At 46.4% G+C, this 20,109-nt stretch overlaps 1 protein-coding gene across 6 annotated transcripts in view; it reads left to right on the top strand.

The window, feature by feature from the left end:
- LOC119450367 (dopamine receptor 1) overlaps positions 1-20,109 on the top strand; it is a 439,710-nt gene that overhangs the window by 409,379 nt on the left and 10,222 nt on the right. For all 6 annotated transcript variants that reach the window (XM_049665832.1, XM_049665831.1, XM_037713800.2 and 3 more), the window contains one exon: positions 13,191-13,372. In XM_049665832.1, coding sequence (XP_049521789.1) covers positions 13,307-13,372 — 66 coding nt within the window. In that variant the 5' untranslated portion in view covers positions 13,191-13,306. The remainder of the gene's footprint in view (positions 1-13,190; positions 13,373-20,109) is intronic.

The raw sequence follows: 20,109 nt of genomic DNA on the forward strand, positions 1-20,109 counted from the left end.
GAACTGCCTAGAGAAATTAGAGAACTGTGTCCAATTTCGAATAAGCTGTAGTTATCACCACACAAAGAGTATGATTTGAAGGCAATTGTATACTTAACCTTGGAGCAATGTTAGCTCTACCATCTTACAGTGTTAGACAGAAAAGGATTCATCGTGGCGTTGCGAAAACACTTTTCTAATGGCATATTCAAGTGGTCGTTTCAGAGTACTCTGGCCGTGCTACAGAAGTAGTGAAAAACAACTTTAAAGCTGTATTACGACAATAACCGTGTATGGCAGTGATGATCCTACTTTGTTGTCATCAGAGGAACCCGTTTATGCAAACGGTAACACTTAGTAAATGTTTTACATGACCTTTGTAGCGCTACCAGAGCGCTCTAACACGACCACCCGAATATGCCATAATTGACTGTACTAGTTTTTTTTAGCTTCTTTTCTTGGAACTTTGAGTGAAAAGTGTGGAAAAAAACGTAAAGACCACCACGTAATGGTCATACACCATAATTTAAGAACATATATAGTGAACAATTAACGCGCAAGAATACATCTCTGAGATCACGGGGTCTGTTGCCACAAGTGTCACAAACGTCGATGCACAAGTCTGAATAAGTGTAACAGTCATAAATATTTCATCATTTCAAAAATTATTCTAAAATTTCTTATAATTTCCCCGCGTTTCTTAAAAAAAAAGAAAGATATCGCTTTCAAAGTTCATTAGACAATATTTTAATGAGACGCTTGGGCATTGCGACTTGGTGCGCATGTAACGTCCTCCTCTTCAAGTAATCCACCTGAGCAGACTGAATCGTGCCGTCCGTGACAGGCAATTTTCCAAAAAAATCGGCTGGAGCTAGAAAAAGAAAGAAAGAAAAATAACACGTGGCATTAAGCGCTCATGCAAGCGTTACATACTCACGCGCACGCTTCCGCATCCAACATCGAGTGCAGTCGTTTCACTTTACGACACCATCACCGTCGCGCTCATTCAGTCATCACAGTTGCGCAGCCATCATTATATTCTAACTCCATAGCTACTCCCCTGTATAAACGCAGCGAACTCTTACGTCCGTTTCATCTCCCCGCGATTCGGCGCCCCCAGTGCGAGTCAGTTTTCACCTTCTTCATTAGTGCTGCGCCAGCGAGCATGCCCTGCCTTTCCCGCTCAATGAAGCTTGTCAATGGTGGCTTTCACCTTTACTGACACGGAAAATTACGAAGCCCGAAAACACACGAAACGGCGAACAAGTGCGCGGCAGACCCATATTAAAGTGTTAAAAGAAAAAAATGACATTTCGATACTCTCAGAAAAAAATAATGGGAAAGCCTTGTCATACACTTTTCTCAATTCTCAGTAACTACTGCTGGCGACGTCCAAAATACATTCTCTTTACCGTCAAATCAGCCATTTTATCGACCATTCGTGACACCTAATTTAAAAGCTCTGTACCGCAACGCATTTGCTAGTCAAAATTCAGTGCTTTGTAAGAAAAGAGTCGTTTCGCTTACTCTGTTTTTATAGAAGGGGGGCGTTAGTAACATAGTAACGTGGATAGAGAAGCTTTAAGCTCTCTCTTCGTTCTCTCTTTGTTTTACCAGCCTTTCGTTTAATCTTCCTAACTGTCGATCGTTGCTAAGCGCCCAACAACACGTGTGATTATTTTTTGACCTCTATAGTAAGCCCTACTAGGCTAGCGAAGAGTGCGAGAAAGATTGAGAAAGTGGTCATCACTGCAAACAAAATTTAATTACTTCCGAAGTGCCTGCGCATGTTTCCACACTGGGCTTGTAATCGTGCAAACGAGTTCTGGAGAGCTCGTTCGTTTTCTTTAATGTTCATTGAAAAAAAAAAAACGAAGAAGAAAAAACAAACGTTCGAGGCTGCAATGCAAGTAAATATTCTTTCGTTCCTAGTTCCTATTGAAATACACACGAAACATAGCGAGGCATTTTGGCAATGCAGTTTTCATACGCTGTCGTACGACAATTTTCAACCACTACAGGGCGGTTCTGATCCTGACTCACCGTACAATAACGTTATTTTACAGTCGTTTGTTTCATCAACAGAAGGAAGATATAAGAGTGTACGAAAATGTCGTACGCCACTTTCTGTACAACATATAGGTACGGGCAACCCTTTTGCACAGTACGTGCAGGATGTAGGAAAAGTGGAGCAATAGCCAAAACGAAAAGCACGGAGCGAAGGCAGGTAAAGAGAACCCAATCACTGCGATCTTCACATATTGTGGTTTCGCGAAAGTGTCCGTGCTTCCCTACATTCCCTAACCCATCCCCCCGTTCCCTTTTTTATACCCAGCTAGCGATTCCTTCGCCGAGCACATACTAATATTCTCCCGGTATCCTCGTTTTTTTCCTTATAAAGAGCTCCCCGCGGAGGGAGGTGCAATTACCTGAAGAGGGCGAGTGAATAAAGGGGAAAAGTGGAAGATGGGGTTAAGGGGAACGTGGCCCGAAAACAGAACGTTCATGAGAGTGGTCGATAAGAAGAGATCCTTTAGAGAGGAAGTAAAAACGGAAAACAGGCCCGAAGAAAAGCTCGAAGACCAATGCCACTCAAAGGGGATGCGTTGCTCAATTCCGACATAACGGTCACTGGTGAGAAATGTACACCGGCGAACGTCTGAAGCCGGCCGAGGTCACCGCACTGACCGCGGATTGCTTGGACCGTTCGGCGGCTGAGGCCGCAATCGGCGACGGACGTTATTTGGCTGTAGTATTGGGGAAGGAGACGTTAGGCAGTGCGGTTTCCTACGGAGGGCTGCTTGCCAGCGATTAACCGGACAGCAAGGAGAGCAAGCATATCTTCTCTGAGGACACACGGCTTATAGGACGCTTATCACCGAGAGAAGAATGGGGAACGAACGCAAGGTTCTTTGATAATCGAAGCTAGGACTCTATAGCGAAAGAGTGCTTTGTTGCGGGTCTAGGGTGAAGCGATGCTGACAGGAGAAAAAGACGCACACGTGGCTCTTTCGTATCTTATGCTCTTAATAAGCGGATTTCCGGCTCATACTTCTACATCGTTAAGCGTCATGATACGAGGTATCTCCGGCTGGGGATCAGGTGCTACCAACGCCCAATGACAGCTCACGTGATTTGTTCCTTTGAAGAAGAAGTATATTGCGTGGTCCTGTAGCCAAAAACAGTGCCTTGGGCTGTTTGTATCATCGAGGTAGGCGAAAGAAAAACGAGCTACATGTGACACCACCCCAGCCGAGGTATCTCGAGTTTTGCCGAGCTAACGAATACCAAAGGACCGCTTTTTTAACCATGCTCGAAAACTGCCCTCACGGGGGCTCACACCGTGCAGCCTCACATGTGCCGTGCCGAGACATCTGCGAGTTCTCGCGAGAGACCTTTTCGGGCACTTGAATGTGTCCCTGTCCACCCAGTAAAATTATAGCACGGTGATCCAAATGTCCGCTGGAGATACGGCATAGATTTTGAAAGGAAGTTGCTGGAAGACGTAATTCATAATAGTGATGGAGCGCTTGTGCGTTAGAATGAATTGTTAGCACTTTCGAGACCGCACATAAAAGGGTGAGGAGGAGAAATGAGTGGAGGGGCAAGTGAGGCATCAGGGGATACAGAGAAAGAGAAATACACACGAAGCTGTGGGAGTAGTTAAGTACTTAGTTATCTATAGCACCCGGGACAAGCTTCGTCTATCGAGGCAAGACCACTTCTCCAACTAAAAGATGAAAAAAAAAAACCTATCTAGCCAGTAAGCCTAAATCATCAAAAGGCGCATTACTTTCGTATGAAATAATAAATATGATATCCTCCTCCCCATTTTGTTCAGTGACTATATATGTAGACGGGAACAGGTTCAGTGCCAACTAGGATTTCCCGTAACGTAGCCAGGCGACATAAGAGGCTGCAGTTGAGAGCTGCGTTATTTCCAAGCGTTATGAAACAGATTGCGGTGGAAAAGGCATTCTTAGGCGCAGGTGAAATGGTCGATAAATGACATCGGGCTAGGAGGCTCTTTCAAAATTCCAATATTAATCTCTTACTTTCATTTTCATTACGTAGCAGCTGCATCATTTACTATGCACGCAAACGTCCACCGATTTCTTTATTCTTTTTCGTAGCTTTAGCTCAACTTTCTTATGTTTAGCAAGTTCTGTCATTGTTTATGCTGCAAATATGCAAGTATAACAGCAAACCGTTCCGTTTTTCAGCCGCCTCTATTTGAAAATACGCTCCTCTTCCTCTTTCCTTTCGCCCAATTCTGAAGATAGGACGCCCGGAAGTTAATCAAATCAGGGTCTCCGAGAAAGAGATATAACCGCACTCTGTTTTCGTTACCTCTCTTTTATTTTCTACGCGTTCTTTTTTTGTTCTTTCCCTTTTGTCAAACATTGCGGGGGAGTATAGCTGATTGAAGCACCTCCGGAGAGAAAGAAATAAGGAAAGAAAAAAAAAAGAAAAAGACGTGTGTTCAATGGCGAGGCAGCGAAGGGAAGGCGTAAGACGTGGCGGTAGACGAGTAGACGAGCACTTCTCCCGCAACAAAAGCACAATATACGGAAAGCGCGGTCTCTCTAAATCAGGTGTGCGCGAGCGCGCTGAGGTGATGACAGCTGCTAGAATGGCGGTATAGCGACAGGGGGTTCTTTTGATAAACGCGATCTCGTTTGCGCCGGCTTGGGCTTCGGGCTTCTGCTGAAGCATCGGACGCGGCAGCGGCGACCGCTCATAAATATTCCGCTAGGTCTAGGATCAACGAGGACCAAGGGGGATTGGGTCCGCGTTGACGATGATTGTGGCGAGCGGGGAGAAGAAGAGCTAAGGGAAGGAGTGTCGATGGTTGTCGTTACACCTTTGCCCGAACCACTCGGTATATACATACGCGTATACATAAACGCCTGCTCTCCACCCTAGGCGCCACTCTGGCCAGCCACCAGGGACGCCGGCGTCCTTCCGCATCGGAGATACGAGTATCTTGAGAATATCGCAAGCAGTTTGGGGCTGGTGGTCGTCATCGCCCTGTAAGCCTCGTACCGTGCGGTTACGAGAGATGGCCGTCTGCAACACATTTACGCCGCGCGGCCTCGCGAAGTTACGACCCGCTGTAGTCTGCGTATACCGGCGACTGATGGTTGCACCGCCGTCGGTCGACCTTGCCTCGTGTTGTGCAGTGTAGCCTGCTTGTCAGATGTGCACGGACGTCGTACAAGTAGGCAACCGAGTGCGCTAGTCGACTTTGCAGCTGACGCCGAAAGGGCTGCTAGAGCTACTTCAGTGAAGAAATATGGTGATTGCTGCGTCTACTGCTACTTCATTAATTTTCGTTTCCTTCCGTCTTGATCATGGCAATCACTGATGAAACGATAGATTACTAGAGGGGAGGGGGAAACGTGTAAATGGTATACGCTGGAAGCTAAAAGAGGAAGCAAAGCGAGAGGTCGAGCTGTTCATTTACGACGCTGGCGCTATATCTCGGACATGAGGAACGCTGTCGTTTTTTCCCACATGGACTGAACAGTGCGCGCAAGTCACCGACCTGCGCTTTTTTCCAAACGTCGAGGTTTCTGCGGAGCTTGTCCAAGCCTGCCTCCCCCGGTGCTCTTGAGTAACGATGCACACGCGACTCGCCAGAAGCTTCTCGCCATAACAGCCAGGCACTTGACATAGTATATACCATAGAGGTGGCGCCCTGGCGGAGCAACTGCCTGGAGTTTTCCGCAGTGCTGCGTCCACCTGCAGAGAAAAAAAAAACGATCCCTCCTATCCCGATTTTCATTCTTTTTTTCATCCAGTTCCTGTAAGCCGCTGCGATGGCGCTAGTCGAAGTAGCGGGGCTTAAAGCGAAAGCCCTCATACTGCCGACCTTTTTCCTTCTTTTCTGTTCGCCCTAAATATTAAAGAAAATGGGGAGCAGGCGATAGAACATAGGGCAGCTGGTGTAAAAAAAGAACTGAACGAAAAATTAATTCACAGAAGACTTAAGGCTTGTAATCCGTAACAATTGTCCATCTCGGCATCGGACAAGAGTAATAAGCACCTCCTTTGAACAAGAAACGCGCCTTTCGAGTGCACTGACTTTGAGCTTTCGTTATTCATAACTGCTTTTATTTGTTTGATTCATTTATTTTGCTTCTGAGGATTGAGGGAGTGTTGGACGAACTAGGACATGATTGGGGATAGTTTCTCTAGCAGCGGGCAGGCTTTGGACGGAAGGACTCGATGAAAATTTGACGTCCCGGTCGTTTTGCCAGGTCGTCACTGGAAAAGCTAAATGTATAGACTGCGATAGGCGTGGGCGCCCGTCTTGAGCCAAGGGTTCAGGAAAGGCGCAGCGGGCAATTTGTTCGAAAGGAGTGCACGTCGTTCCACGTTATTTATTTTAAAAAACTTAACTGAAACAGCCACCGACACCTGCCGGTAGTGATAGCTACTTTAGTCTTTCAAGAAAAGAAAGAAAAACCGTTGAGGAACATACCTTTTCCAATTTTGAAAAAACATGTAGCGCTCTTCTGTAATCCCGGGTATCTCCAGGCCGGCGACATTTCTTAACTTTCGGAGAGTATGTTGTGGCGTATTTGTTCTAGCTGATTCTTCACGACTATGGGCAGTGAGCTAGCATTCACGTCAAATAAGGACGAGTTTGACACGTGTGCTTACGCTTAAATCAACATACATACAACAATGATAGATACAACTGATCTCGTTCCCCTTTCCTTTTCTTCCCGCTTCACATGCCCCCACTGTATAGCGTATCAGACCAGGTGCAACCTGGTTAACCTCCCTATATTTCCCTTCTATTTCTATCTCTCTTGCTTCTGGGAGCTGTATACGACGCAAGAGTCATCAATTCTAGCAGTCCGGCTTTAACAGCCTGCCAGTCCGAGTACCCTACTACTTACACTCTTACCTCGTCCAAATGCAGTTGTTGAGCTCGGAAAAGCCGTCAGGACTGAACGAAAAGCTGTAGGAAATGAGAAACAACGAAAGAGGATACAACTGTGATAGTTTCCTTCACTTTTAGCGTTTATCTATACGGCAGGAAGGGAGAAAGTACGACAGACATAAGAACGCGAGCGACAAGCTTTAATTAAAATGTCCCGTCTCGACACCTATTTGTTATTTTTCCATTACGTTTCGTCTTCCGCTTGCTGTATATTTTAGATGTCGCTTCGTCGAAAGCTTGCAACTCCAATTTTGTTGCCAGTGACAGCACTTTGCAAAGCCTTGTTTTTCAGCTGAACGAAAAAAAAAAGCTATCAGGTGACAGCGAGAGTCTCAAATCAGTAATTTTTTTTTCCTTTTTCTGAGTGTTACGAAAAGAGATGGTCCATCTGCAGCAGAGTGTGCGTTGGGACGATGCTCGAGTAATTTTTTTTCCTGTGACCTAAGTTGAAAACTAGCCGAAAATTCAGAGCACGCAATCCTAATAGTTTCTACCAAAGGCGCGAAGCAGTCAAGTAAATATCTAGTGCATCATTACTGTCAGTAAGATTTGATCGCTTTCCCGCCCATTATAAGTTACACAAAGCATTCACAGCGATACTCAAAGAATTTCTGGTTGTATTGCCTCAAATCGAGGCTTCATATTGATCTTGAGCTCAAGACAGCTTCTTTTGAGACCCACGTGTCTCGCTTCGTACTCTTACACAACCTGCATTCCACTTCTTACGCCGGACCCGCTTCGCATAATTGCGTATAGCTACATTATTACTTATTAAACTGTTCTGTCGTGCACGGTAGGGTTCACCGTGAATGCTGCCTTGTGAAGTGATGGATCTATTAATGTTCGTACTTTGTTAGTGTCAGATACTTTTGATCATTGCTTGCTCGATTGTTTAGACTTATTGTCACTTTGCCATCTTATGCAGCGTAACATCGAAAGAACGCTTTCGATTTAGCCTAGTTCGTATCCGGTACCTCGCGATAATTAACTGGGGAAAAACTGGGGCCCAATTCAAAGCTTTTCTTTTGTAAGAGCTCTTTGTCAATGGCCGGCCGCCCACGTTAATTGTATGGCCAGCATCAGGACTTTTCTCTTACGCTAGACTTTTTCTCTTGCGAAAAATTCTAGCGCAAGAGCTTTTTGTGAATACGGGCCCTGATCCATACAACTCCTACAGTTTCCTCATCAAGTTGTGCAGTCTCTGTAAAACAAGGTTTGTTGATCAAACACTGAGCCAACAAGAACATTCAAAAGTCTGCTGCATGAACAGATTACCTTTGTGCGTAAAGAGTACATTATGTTGTGTTTTGAGCTGGCGCAGATATGTTGGTCTTTGGTTCTGTTCTGTTCTGTTCCTTGCTTGCGCTTCTCGCATTATTGTTTGTCTAAAAGAAAAAAAAGTGCTGGCCGGTAACGCAATTAGTTGGAATGTTAGTCCCGGAAAAAGGCTTTCCATGTTGTATAATATAGCGGGTATCGTCATCAACTTTATTACTTTAGTTTTGATGATTATAGGAAGGGGGGAAGTGAAATTTATATATATATATATATATATATGTGTGTGTGTGTGTGTGTGTGTGTGTGTGTGTGTGTGTGTGTGTGTGTGTGTGTGTGTGTGTGTGTGTGTGTGTGTGTGTGTGTGTGTGTGTGTGTGCGCGTGCGTGCGTGCGTGCGTGCGTGCATGCGCGCGCGCGCGCGCGCGCGATGCTTTGACTGCAGCTGAATAACCCTATATACGCGTATCGCAGTCTTTGTTTTCTTTTTTTAAGACTTCACTGCCTAAATTAAAGCTGCACCACGATATACTAGCGAGGAATGAAATGTATTGCACTGCGCGCGAACAGGCCATCCTTATTACCTGTCCGGCGAGAAATTCTTCTCAGAGTCGAGTCGGTGGATACACCGAAAGCCGTCGTTTGAAAAGCAGCGCCTCCACTATAATATACACACGCCGTAACGGTCTCCGGGACCAGGCCACGGCGCCCCCCGTATACCTCCGCGTAAGACCCGTGTTTGTTCATGCACATTGCATTGTGGGTACCGTTTACCTTTGTCGTGGCCATACAATTTGTATACATATACGAAGCCCCGCGCAATAAGGAGTGCGAGAACGCGCGTGCCGCTGCTTCCGATATCAGGCGCGGTTTTTGCATCAGTGGCGCGCATGCAGTGCTATTATGCTGTATACTATGCGGTATATGGAGCATGCGTTCGTGCTGACTGTTTGCCTTCCTGCTCGCGCAGCAAGCAGCGGCGCAATGAAATTGCTCGCGGCGCGTGCATTAAATTTACTTCTTTGTCGAGCGCTTCCCTCGTCTTGTATTTATTTTTCGTTCTTTGCGGCGCGCGTTCGAATATATATTGGTCTCGAGGCGCTGCTGCGTTCGGTGCTTTCCCCATCTGCTTCATCGTCCGAATTTTGGTTCCTTTAAAAGATCGCAGTTTTCAATAGCGATGCAATAGGTCTATGCGGTCGCATGCTGCGCGTAGGCTCTCTTCTCTTTGCATAATAATAACGCCGATTCGAGGACAGGGGCAGTCTTCTGCTCGGGCGAATCATTGGGCGTGGAGAGATATGGTCGTCACTTAGCGCAATAAGACGACGATGTAAAGCCGCAAAACAACGCGAAAGAAAACAGAGAAAGAGAGAGAGAGAGAGAGGAGGTAGATGTTGAGAGGAGGACAACTGCGTTTTTTCGAATACTGCCCCGAACCCGTTTGGCCTAACACGCCCCCCACCCCACCCCTTCTTCTACGATTGTGGTAGAAAAGACACAATCGCGCTGTTATCTCTAGTGTGACTCATAATCAGATCGTTGTTTTAGCGTGTAAAGTCCCAGAATTTTTCATCGCCATAATCAATTTATGTGGCTTCCCTTGCGTAATACGCCATCTTGAGGTGTTCTTATCGATCGGTTAAGCTCAAAAGTTTCAAATTGCTGTTGTGACTACCTCTTAAGCATTTCACCCTTGTTACCGAAGGTGACTCGATGCAAACACTTGCTTATAAAATTAAGTATTACTCCGGCGAATGTCATCAAATATAAGGCATTCATTTAGTGACCGCTTGGACGCAAAACGCTTCACGGGAATTCTGTTACTCTATTTACCGCCTTGTTAGCTACGTGCGTGCCGTTGGTAGGCTTGTTAAACGACGCGTAGCATTCTGTGAATGAACCACTTCCAAAGGTACTGAACTGGACTGGGAGCTATCCAGTCGGAAATTGGAGCTTTTGCTTCAAGCCTTTACCGCGAAAAGGCTGCGTATAACACAAACTGGCGAACGCGAGAAAAAAGAAAGTGCGTACATAGCAGGCTTGGCTGAAACATTATGCCCTTAAACCGGATCATCTAATTAATGAGGCGGGCGTTCCGTTCGCATGCACCCGTCGCCGCGTATGCATCCGGGCAATCTCGGTAGTGGAGATCTTTACCGCGTGTACTTGCGTCTCCTGTTTACGTCTAACACCGAGCACGTGCTGTTCCAATTGCGAGAAGCAAACAGACGGCTCAACTTCCGCTGCTTGCCGCACAACGCGCTGACACTCTCGCTCTTGAAAGCCGCGATCGAAGAATGGCTGCTCCCGATAAGCATCTTTGGTCCAACCTCGCCTGCTTTCCAGACCTAATAGAAAAAAGCGCCCCCTGGGGACTTGTTTTATGGTACTAGTCACGTAAACGCTTCTGGGCACGCGTACGATACGATCACATTCGCGTTCATTGAGAAAGCAGGAACTCGAAGCGGTATAGGTTGGAACCACAACAATAACCAACGAAGCTTCTTTTTCAAAGGAATGCCATCACCGTTCTTGAAGCCAATGGGCGTATACTGAGCCGTATTGCAGGGCAAAATGCCTCCAGAGTTATGAGCTGCTGTCGCTATTAAATGCTCTATACGTTCATTAAGTATCTAGTGTTGTCGCCGGCTTCCAAGATTTATTTGCTGTTATTGTCGTGAGAAAGGCAGCCTGGGCCATCTGCTTTAGCTCAAGGGCTCAACAACTCGAAAAGTGCTTTCGGTTTGCCTAATGGGGCACGCATCGATGTATGGCTTCGTCAGAGGGCCACGGAATATTTAGCTATGTGCTCTGCTCGGAATCGCAACGACTGCCGCACCATGGCACACGATAGGAACTTTATAGATGCATCAGAGTAACGAAGAGTGGGGAGGGATATAGAGACGCACACAATTGTGCCTCCAGGTAAAATTGACTGAAAAAAAAAGACAAGAGAAAAGTCCTAGATGGCTGTTGAGTAACGACATTAAATTACGCATTCTGTGCCTTCTGCGGCAGATTCGCCTGTGTTTCGTTAATAGGCCGGTCACACTTATCTTTGCTCTATACAAAGCATGCGCATAGGGTGGTGCGTGGTCTTGTCGCACTTATATCAAGAAAAAAAAGGACAAAAAAAAAGAAGGCATACCGCTTAAGAAATTACTCGTGTCGCTTTCAACGAGTCGCGTCAGAATTGCTATCATTACACTGATTCGGCGACCCCATTAAGTGCTCGGAGGTCAGTGGAACCGGGTTAACCGCTCTCTTCGGCGACGGGTTTTCCCAGAACTTGTCTCCGCGATGACGATTTGCCGTTTCCGAAAGTGGGCGAGCGCCGAGATCGTCGTATATATCACCGAGCGTCTCTATATATGAGACCCTGCTGGCTGCGTATCTTTCTTGGCAGTGACTTTTCTTTCGAGAAAGGAGATAGAAAAAGTAATAATGGCCGTAAAATGGAACGAAAGTTCCAACCGAGAATGGCTTGTATGCTCTGCCAAAATGGCGTGACATATTCTCCCCCGCCCTCCGCGCGGTGCAGAAAAAAAGCCACGATAAGCGCGTTGCTTGGCCCCGTAATTTTGATCTCGCGCACTTCGCCCCGATGTCGCATTTCATTTCGCTCCAGTTTTTGATAGACATTCGCTCAAAGTGTAAGCGTTGTATTTGTCACGTGGTGTCATTTTTTTGCCCATTTGTTTTCCTTGTGGCGGTCTCATGAGGTCAATAGAGACTTTGAGAAAGAAAGAAAGAAAGAAAGAAAGAAAGAAAGAAAGAAAGAAAGAAAGAAAGAAAGAAAGAAAGAAAGAAAGAAAGAAAGAAAGAAAGAAAGAAAGAAAGAAAGAAAGAAAGAAAGAAAGAAAGAAAGAAAGAAAGAAGGGAAATACTTCTCTGTATCATAAGGGTCCATCGCGAAGGCTCATCTTGTCGACGGCGCAAGGTTACTGCTACTTGTTTCGTTCTTTTTGTATTTCATTTGTCTTTCGGCTTCATCTTAATGAGATTGGCTGCCGTTCAACGTCGCTTATTTAACCATGTGCCCGATAGCCCAGCCAGCGTTGATAGATATCTTGGGCCCAGCGGCAATGATGTTGCGATATAACAATCTATATCTTAATTTGGAGCCTCACCTACTTATCTTCCTAATAAAGTCAAACTTTATCGGTTAAACGCACGGGAATCATGTCAAGGAAACGAGACTCCCTACCAAGGAAGTTCTTCCTTCCTTTGGAGCGTTCGTTCTTTCTTCCTTTCTTTCACCTTGGATTGATTTGGAATGGAATCTCTTTTTTAAGATTACATCTTCGTCTCTTGTTACCGTTTTTTCCCCCTTAGAAAGTAAAATCAAAGCTTTTCAATGTAACTGTGCGCCGGTTTTGAACCGTATTCAGTAGGTATTATAAAGATTTTTCCTTTGGTGCACGCACACGCCCACGCGCCAGGAACCGCTTTCCGGTTTAACGTAGACAAAATCGGGCATCGTGAAAATAAAGAATAAATACTCTGATCAACACACTGATTTCGATATTATCTGCGGGATGGTGTAATATAGCATTGCTTGCAGTCTTTAATTTCTTTCTATCTCGCTGATGTGCCTACCCCATCTTTGTTTCCGGAACCGCTTGTGCACAGCCTGTTCATTCAAAATGTTTCGGAGCCACTGCACTGAATGACAAGAACTGCTCAAGAAATGCAGCTGGGCTTTGTAGCGGGGGCATGCGTGGCACCCCTGGCGCTGTGAAACTCAAGGAAATTAATTAAGACTGAATTATCAGGGTTTCGCAAGTGTTTCGATACGTGACCTTAATAACAGCTTAGTTGACGTGGACACGTCGTGTCAAAGTTCATGACAAATATCCTTCTTGTCGGAACAAGTCCTTGCAGTATGAGCCGGGATACTTTGTCCTTACTGTTGCGGTTGTACGGCTCGCACCAACCATTCACGTCCTGATCTGAGCTTTGGTCTCTTTTTCATCCAGGGCGTACCAGCGTACTGTCCTGCCCGCCCAGCTGCATCCGAATCCGTAGTCGTAGCCACCGGAGCAGGCGGAGGCCAAATGAAGAGCCACACCGTGCGTAGCCGGGGCGTTCATCCATGAATCGGCTCTACAGCGTGCTCAGCAACTTCCAGCAGCAACCTGTCACCAGCCACCGAATACTGGTTAGTCCGTGTACTTCTTCCGTAGCTGACGTTGCCGATGGAACTTGTTTTCTCCCAAGCGCACGTCGAGGTCGCGTGTTTGCTTGATGATTTGAACTCTTAGTTCTTTTGTCCTTATTTGTTTGTTTGCGTGTCCTCATTTTTTTTAGTTTTTTTCTTTATTTCTTGTTTTGTCGCTATTGTAATAATCGATCGAAATGGCATCAACGCAAAAATTTTAAACTTTTCTGGACGACAGCATTTTTTTTTCGCATTATAAAGTTGGCAAAACAATCAAGGACAGGTTGCTTGCGTTCCCGAATTGGGGCACAAATTGTACCGAACCGTCCCCCAGAGGACAGAGGGGGGTACAAGATGGATGGAACACACCAAAACGTTACAAATGACTTAAGAAACCTGTAGCGTAAGACTGCTTGTTTAGTTATTTTATTTTATTATTATTGAAGCAAAATTCTCACAATAAAAAAAGAAAGAGAAAACACATGATGCGCCTACCGTTATTGTGAAATCACTCGTTCTTTCTGAGAGAATGAGAAGCTAATTATTTCTCGCTGCATGCTTTCAGGCTAATTAGGAAAAAAGCCTTATGAAGAGTTTGTCGACCAGTGATGTATTAACTATACTACACGAGGCAGTATTTTTGAAAGACTTATAACCCATCAACGCATAAATCAGCAAATACTTTCGTTGTCCATACGGTAATTTGACATAACGTTTAATAGCGTAATTATCTCAAGCGACAGCAAAAAAAATCATCGTTAGAATAACTAAGCAATAAACGCTAAACTTTGATTCCGTTTCTTCTTTTTTTTTTTCTTCATAGAGGTTTAACCTTGTTTGCGGTTTGTTTGTTTGTTTGTTTGTTTGTTTGTTTGTTTGTTTGTTTGTTTGTTTGTTTGTTTGTTTGTTTACAAATACCGCCACCTTATCAGCGCAATGCCAAAGAATTCTACTGCATAAATCTACAGTAAAGAGAGAGAAAGAAAGGGAAGAAAAGACAAGGAGGTTAGCCAGTGTAAGCACCGGCTGGCTACCTTGTGCTGGGGATAGGATTAAAGGGATTAAAAGGTTATAGAAGAAACAAATGAAAAAAGTTGAAGTAAGAAAATTTACAGTAAAGACTGGGAAAAAAAGTGCTAACACCGGCCCCGGCCAAAATTGCAGCATACATGGTTAGTCTAGTCCGCTCCTTGCATACCCAATCGATATGGCCGTGTAACGAAAACATTGCGGCAATCTACCGAGAACAGTGTCTTCGCGTATGCCCACGCAACGGGGCGAAGCGCAATCTAGATATTGCGATTCATTCCCAATGGCCCGATCAGAAACCTGCCTCGGCGGAATAAGATCTTGCGCGTTACGTCCATTACCTCTCGGGCAAAGACGTCGGCCTTGTTACGCCCCTCAACACCGCCGCGTATATAGCTCAACCTTTCACGCAGAGGATATGGAAAGATATTGCGGCAAAGCACGGCGAAGATACGTTCCAGGTAATTTCCCGCACGGTGAAATTTGCGAAAAGCGTATGCCGTCCAAGATTGTAAAAACCGCTTTTTTTTTTTCCGCGATGAATCATTGCGGTGATGAACCGTCTCGCGGAAGGCCGCTGTCGCGGGACCCGTGTGTCTCCTGACTGTAAGGGAACGAGCTCGGTCGTTCTTCGTTATGAATACCAAACGCGATACGGCCATCGTGTTCCGGGGTAACCCCCAAGGCTATAACAAAACCGGCCATGGTTGTTCAACTCGTGCCATTTCAAGAACGGCCGCCCAATTTATTTCCGCGCCGTTTGAATTTCATTACGCGGCAGCTCGTTCTGTGCCGACGACCGCGAACAACGAAGGTGAATACGAAGAATAACCCGCGGGAATCCCTCGTCCCTCTCATCTTTTCGAAGAACAGAGGGGCACTGTGAAAGGTTTAAACAAAAAAGAAGAAAAAAAAACGAAAATAAAAACCAACGCCACTTGCAACACCGAAGCGGCAGGCAGAACAATATGTATATATATATATATATATATATATATATATATATATATATATATAGCACGTAAGAGGTGACGGGACCGAATCCTAAAGGGGAGATGAAGCTACGAAATCTGCCAGGTTCTTCACGCATGAGCCTGAACTATCGAGCCATTGCGTTTAGAGTGGTGACAGTGCGAAGTGTTTTCTGCAGTATTACATGTTCTTGAACACCCCCCCCCCCCCTCCCTTCCTCTTATTCATAGAAAACACGGAGAAAGCTCTGGTGCCAGTCAAACAACTTTGAACTTCTAGACAACGCTATAGTAGGCTTCCTTGCAATTTGAAAAGTTATCCAGAATCAACGCGCTGTGAGATTTCACGCTATGCGAAGCATCCTGCAGTTAGCTGGCTATCCAGCATTGTTTGGGGTTCTGCAAAATGTTGCCTGATAGGCCAACATGTTTCTGCAAGGTTAGGAGTAGTGCGCTCGACGCGATCACTTTCGAAGATACGTTCACTTTTGGAAGATTTTGCGCGACTGACGTGTCGGCGTCGACGAGCGACACCATGCTCCTGACACACTGCATGTACAGTGTCTTAACACGGGACCAGGAACGCTGTCGCCCGTAGACGCCAACGCGTCCGGTGCTTGTCAAGCGAAGTTTTCGCGAAAATGATTGTATCCTGAAAAGCGAACTGCCGGGAATGGCGCCCTTGCATGTAGCAACAGGCGCCTGCTGTCCTGCAGATCAGTCCATTTTGTAAGAATTGACGTGTGAGACATTCCCGGCTAGTGAACGCTCAACGACGTGGCTTCTTACTGAGAACCATGCGATTCCCAGCCAATCCGTCATATTGGCTATGCGCCACTCATTCAGGGAAATCAAATCAACGCGCGTACGACGCCCAATGCAAGCTTCATCCGCCTACTTGCGCAAAGTGGCCGTGGCGTAATCAAGCCACGGCCACTTTGCGCAAGCGAGCATTAATACATTGCGGCATTGCGTTCTTCATAGCGAGTGTCTCTAGTTTGCTTATCAGGTGAGGTAACTTACATGTAAATTTACTTGCTGTAATGAATATCATGAGAGAACCAAAAAAATATATAGTGGACATGGCATGGTGGTTAGAACGCTCGGTTTCCAAGCATGAGATCGTTCGTTGAGTCTGAGGTATGATATCCGTTTTGTAGGCGCATTTTTGCCTTCGAAATCGCATTAAAAATTACGTCAACTGACTGCCACTGATAAATCTGTAGAATCGCTCTCGCCGTTGAAATTCTAGCGTCAACTTATTCGAAGTGCCACTGCGGGATGGAAGGAATACAGGAAGCGAGGAGTCAAGGTGTTAGGCCAGGCCTACTATGGTCAAGAGCAGGAAGTCCATATGTGCCAAGCTCGTGATTTCCGTGATACGCATATACTTGTTTTAACTGCAGGGTGCGAGCTTACTTCAGCTTGCTAGAACTTCAGAAGAAAGATTTTAAGTTGCTGAAATATATAGAGGTCGACGTTCTTTTCCAGAGGTGAAAAGGAAACATGCTAGATAAACGTGTGCAGCCTAGAGCACTGCACGGACCGATTTTTGCGGCCCGGGCCCGGCCCGGGCCCGTTTTTACATTTGGCGGCCCGCCCGAGCCCGATCAAAACATTTATGGCGAGACCCGGGCCCGGCCCGGGCCCGGAAATAATTTACGTTACCCGCCCGGCCCGGCCCGCCACCCCTTTACCTTAAGCTCGAGCCCGGCCCGAGCCCAACTCGAACCCGGCCCGAACCCGGCCCGAGACCGAAAAATACATGTTTTTCAGAGTTGAGAAGCCCGAGAATAACTCGCAGAAAGCCCGAGCCCGGCCCGGGCCCGCGTCAAAAAGCACACGCCGTGCCCGAGCCCGGCCCGAGCCCGTGAAAAAACTCCTCTACCCGGCCCGGCCCGGCCCACGGGCCGGGCCGGGCCCGGGCTTTCGGGTAAGCCCGAGCCCGTGCAGTGCTCTAGTGCAGCCTACCAATCCTGCTCCGTTTGCCGCACATTCAGTGCGATAGCTACATTCTAAACAAACTGAAGGCTTTTCCTTCCAGCTTTACCTAATCGCAATTACTCGTCCTTGGTCCTGGAGTTTGGTCACTGGGAGGGGCCAGGACCACGTAGCTAGTAAAGCTCACACATGGGTGGTGCAAAAAGTAAACGAAGTGCACCAAATACGTCTCGAACGCATCATTGTGAACAAATGAACCCCCCTTACTCAATGCCCTTTGGGCCTGTAAGGTATTTTTAAATAAATAAATAAATAAAAATCTCGAACGTCTACCACGAAAGTAATACCACGGGGGCTCTGTCTGTCATTCTGCAGGCAGCATGTTGTGTTCTTGCTGCTAACTTTGTGTTCTGCATACTCGCTTTCTTTGTTAGTAACACGACAAAAAAGAAAGTATATTTAATTCAGCCGCGACGGGAACCTCGTGGACCTGGAAGGCTAAATGTGGAGTGTACGATCAGTAAATTTTAGCTTATGAGAAATCAATTTCTTCTTATTTTCGAGCAGCAAGGAAACCTTTCGGAGTCATCCATATTCTCTGTGTTTATTTTATTAAAATCCCTCTATAGCGAATACACGTAATTATCTACGAGTATTATTTTAGTATCTTGGCAACTTCCCTCTCACCTGAGAAAAGAAGCAGAAGTAATGGTGACAACAAGGCGCCAATCGAACTGTGAATCCAACTTTTCACTTAGCACTTCCTTTTTTCGTTTTTTTTTTTTTCTCCTGTAATGTCCTCACAATCTTCTCGAACTCAACGCATGCCTGAGTAGGGCACCCTTTAACGGTATCCATACAGTTCCACCACGATTATGCGAGTATGCATCACGCGTTTCCTCTCCGCAGCCGAGAGCATTCATTTAGATTAAATCCAAGGCCTGGTCCTTTCATCGCAGGATCGTCGCACGAAGAGCTACCGTTTAGTCTCTCACTGAAGCACTGCCAGCCACAACGACCGCCGTAACGAGATTTGTGCTCGCGATCTCGCTGCCATGGTTCGACCGCGAATGCAGCTTCGAATCGGCGCGCTCGACTGACGCAAGCGATGCCGAAAAAAAAAAGAGAAAGAAAAGAAAGCTCGAGACAAAAGCAGACAGAAGCGAAAAGAGAATTCGAGCAACAAAATCGATCCGTGGGGGAGGCAGAAGCACCCAGTTATACCGTTTGTCTCGACGATATCATACTCTCCCTCGAGGGGTAGATGGTTCCCAAAGACCCCTCAGTGCTTGGAATACCCAAGTTGGCCTTTGGCGGCTTCTGTCGCCGCCGCCACCGTGCTCGGCCCTTCGAGGAGATCGCTCCCAGACCCTGGTCACGCGCTTCTGCGGCCTCGCAGGGAATCAGCCAGCAGTTTGTTCGCAGCTGCTGCCTGTTTCTCTCCACGGGACGGCCGGTGGTCGGTGCTGCGTGAGCACGACTCGACATGTTTCCGCACGCAATGTGTCTCACTCGCAACGCTTCCTTTCGGCTCTATGAGCTATCTCCGGCCCTCTTTCGCTTCTTTCCTTTCTTGCCGTTTCACAACGCGATGCTAGGCGGCTGCTGTGCATATTGATTGCTGGTCCTCGTTTGTGGGCGTGTCTTGTTCTTTTCCTCGTTGCGAGATGTCGGGAAATACTGGTGTAACTCGGGCGGAAGGAGGGTGTCGTAGTCAATAGAGAACTTGTAGCGCATAGCATATAAGGGATTTTGTGTGCCCGCAACCCCTTGAATATTTAATTCAATTTATATGTGAGTGAGTGAGTGAGTGAGTGAGTGAGTGAGTGAGTGAGTGAGTGAGTGAGTGAGTGAGTGAGTGAGTGAGTGAGTGAGTGAGTGAGTGAGTGAGTGAGTGAGTGAGTGAGTGAGTGAGTGAGTGAGTGAGTGAGTGAGTGAGTGAGTGAGTGAGTGAGTGAGTGAGTGAGTGAGTGAGTGAGTGAGTGAGTGAGTGAGTGAGTGAGTGAGTGAGTGAGAGAGAGAGTGTTATTCAATCATACGGTCAGTCGATGAGCGAAATTACCATAATACGGAAAGTCGCTAAAGAAGCTGGTGAGGCTTGCGAACAAACATGCGCCTACTCCCTCCGTTTGAGCGTGTATGTATGAAGGCTATATGGGGCGGCGCACTTGTGTATCGTTTAGTGGAAGCTGCTTAAACCACAGCAAGGGAATAAATACCGCAGAAAAAATGTTGCAATGAATTCAATTATTTATTGCAAGCATTCATGCCCTTGAACGGTTGACTTTGTTGGAACTTCATAGTGTCGAGTGCTACTACTACAGGTAGCTGTCAAAGTAGGCGCAATTACAGCCTGTATTACGCCGGGAAAACTATTGTCGTTAACTCATTGGGGCTTACGCTCTTTCTATTTGTCTCTCGTAGTAAGTAAAGAAAATACGGATGAAACTAATTCCGATATTGCAATCCGGAGGCAGCTCTCCTGACTCTTCATCAACCCGATAAGCTTAGTGCAGAACAAGAAACAAACCTGTTCGAGCGATACTACGGCCTAACATCGATGTACTACCTGGGCCACACTTGACAGCACAATTTTGTTCCCCGACTCTATTATTGCTTTTTATCGCCGAGCAGGCAAGGAAGATGGAGCGTTAAAGCGGCTCTCTCGAATTGGGGTCCGTGGCCGGCTCCGATATTGCTTCCGTGTTAAAACTTTGCGCAGGAGCAGCGGCAATCATCGAAAGCGAACTCCGGAAAACCATTTGTCTCTTCCAACTGCTGTACGCTGCACTGCCG

This window comes from Dermacentor silvarum, chromosome 4 (assembly GCF_013339745.2).
Source record: "Dermacentor silvarum isolate Dsil-2018 chromosome 4, BIME_Dsil_1.4, whole genome shotgun sequence".
NCBI lineage: Eukaryota > Metazoa > Arthropoda > Arachnida > Ixodida > Ixodidae > Dermacentor > Dermacentor silvarum.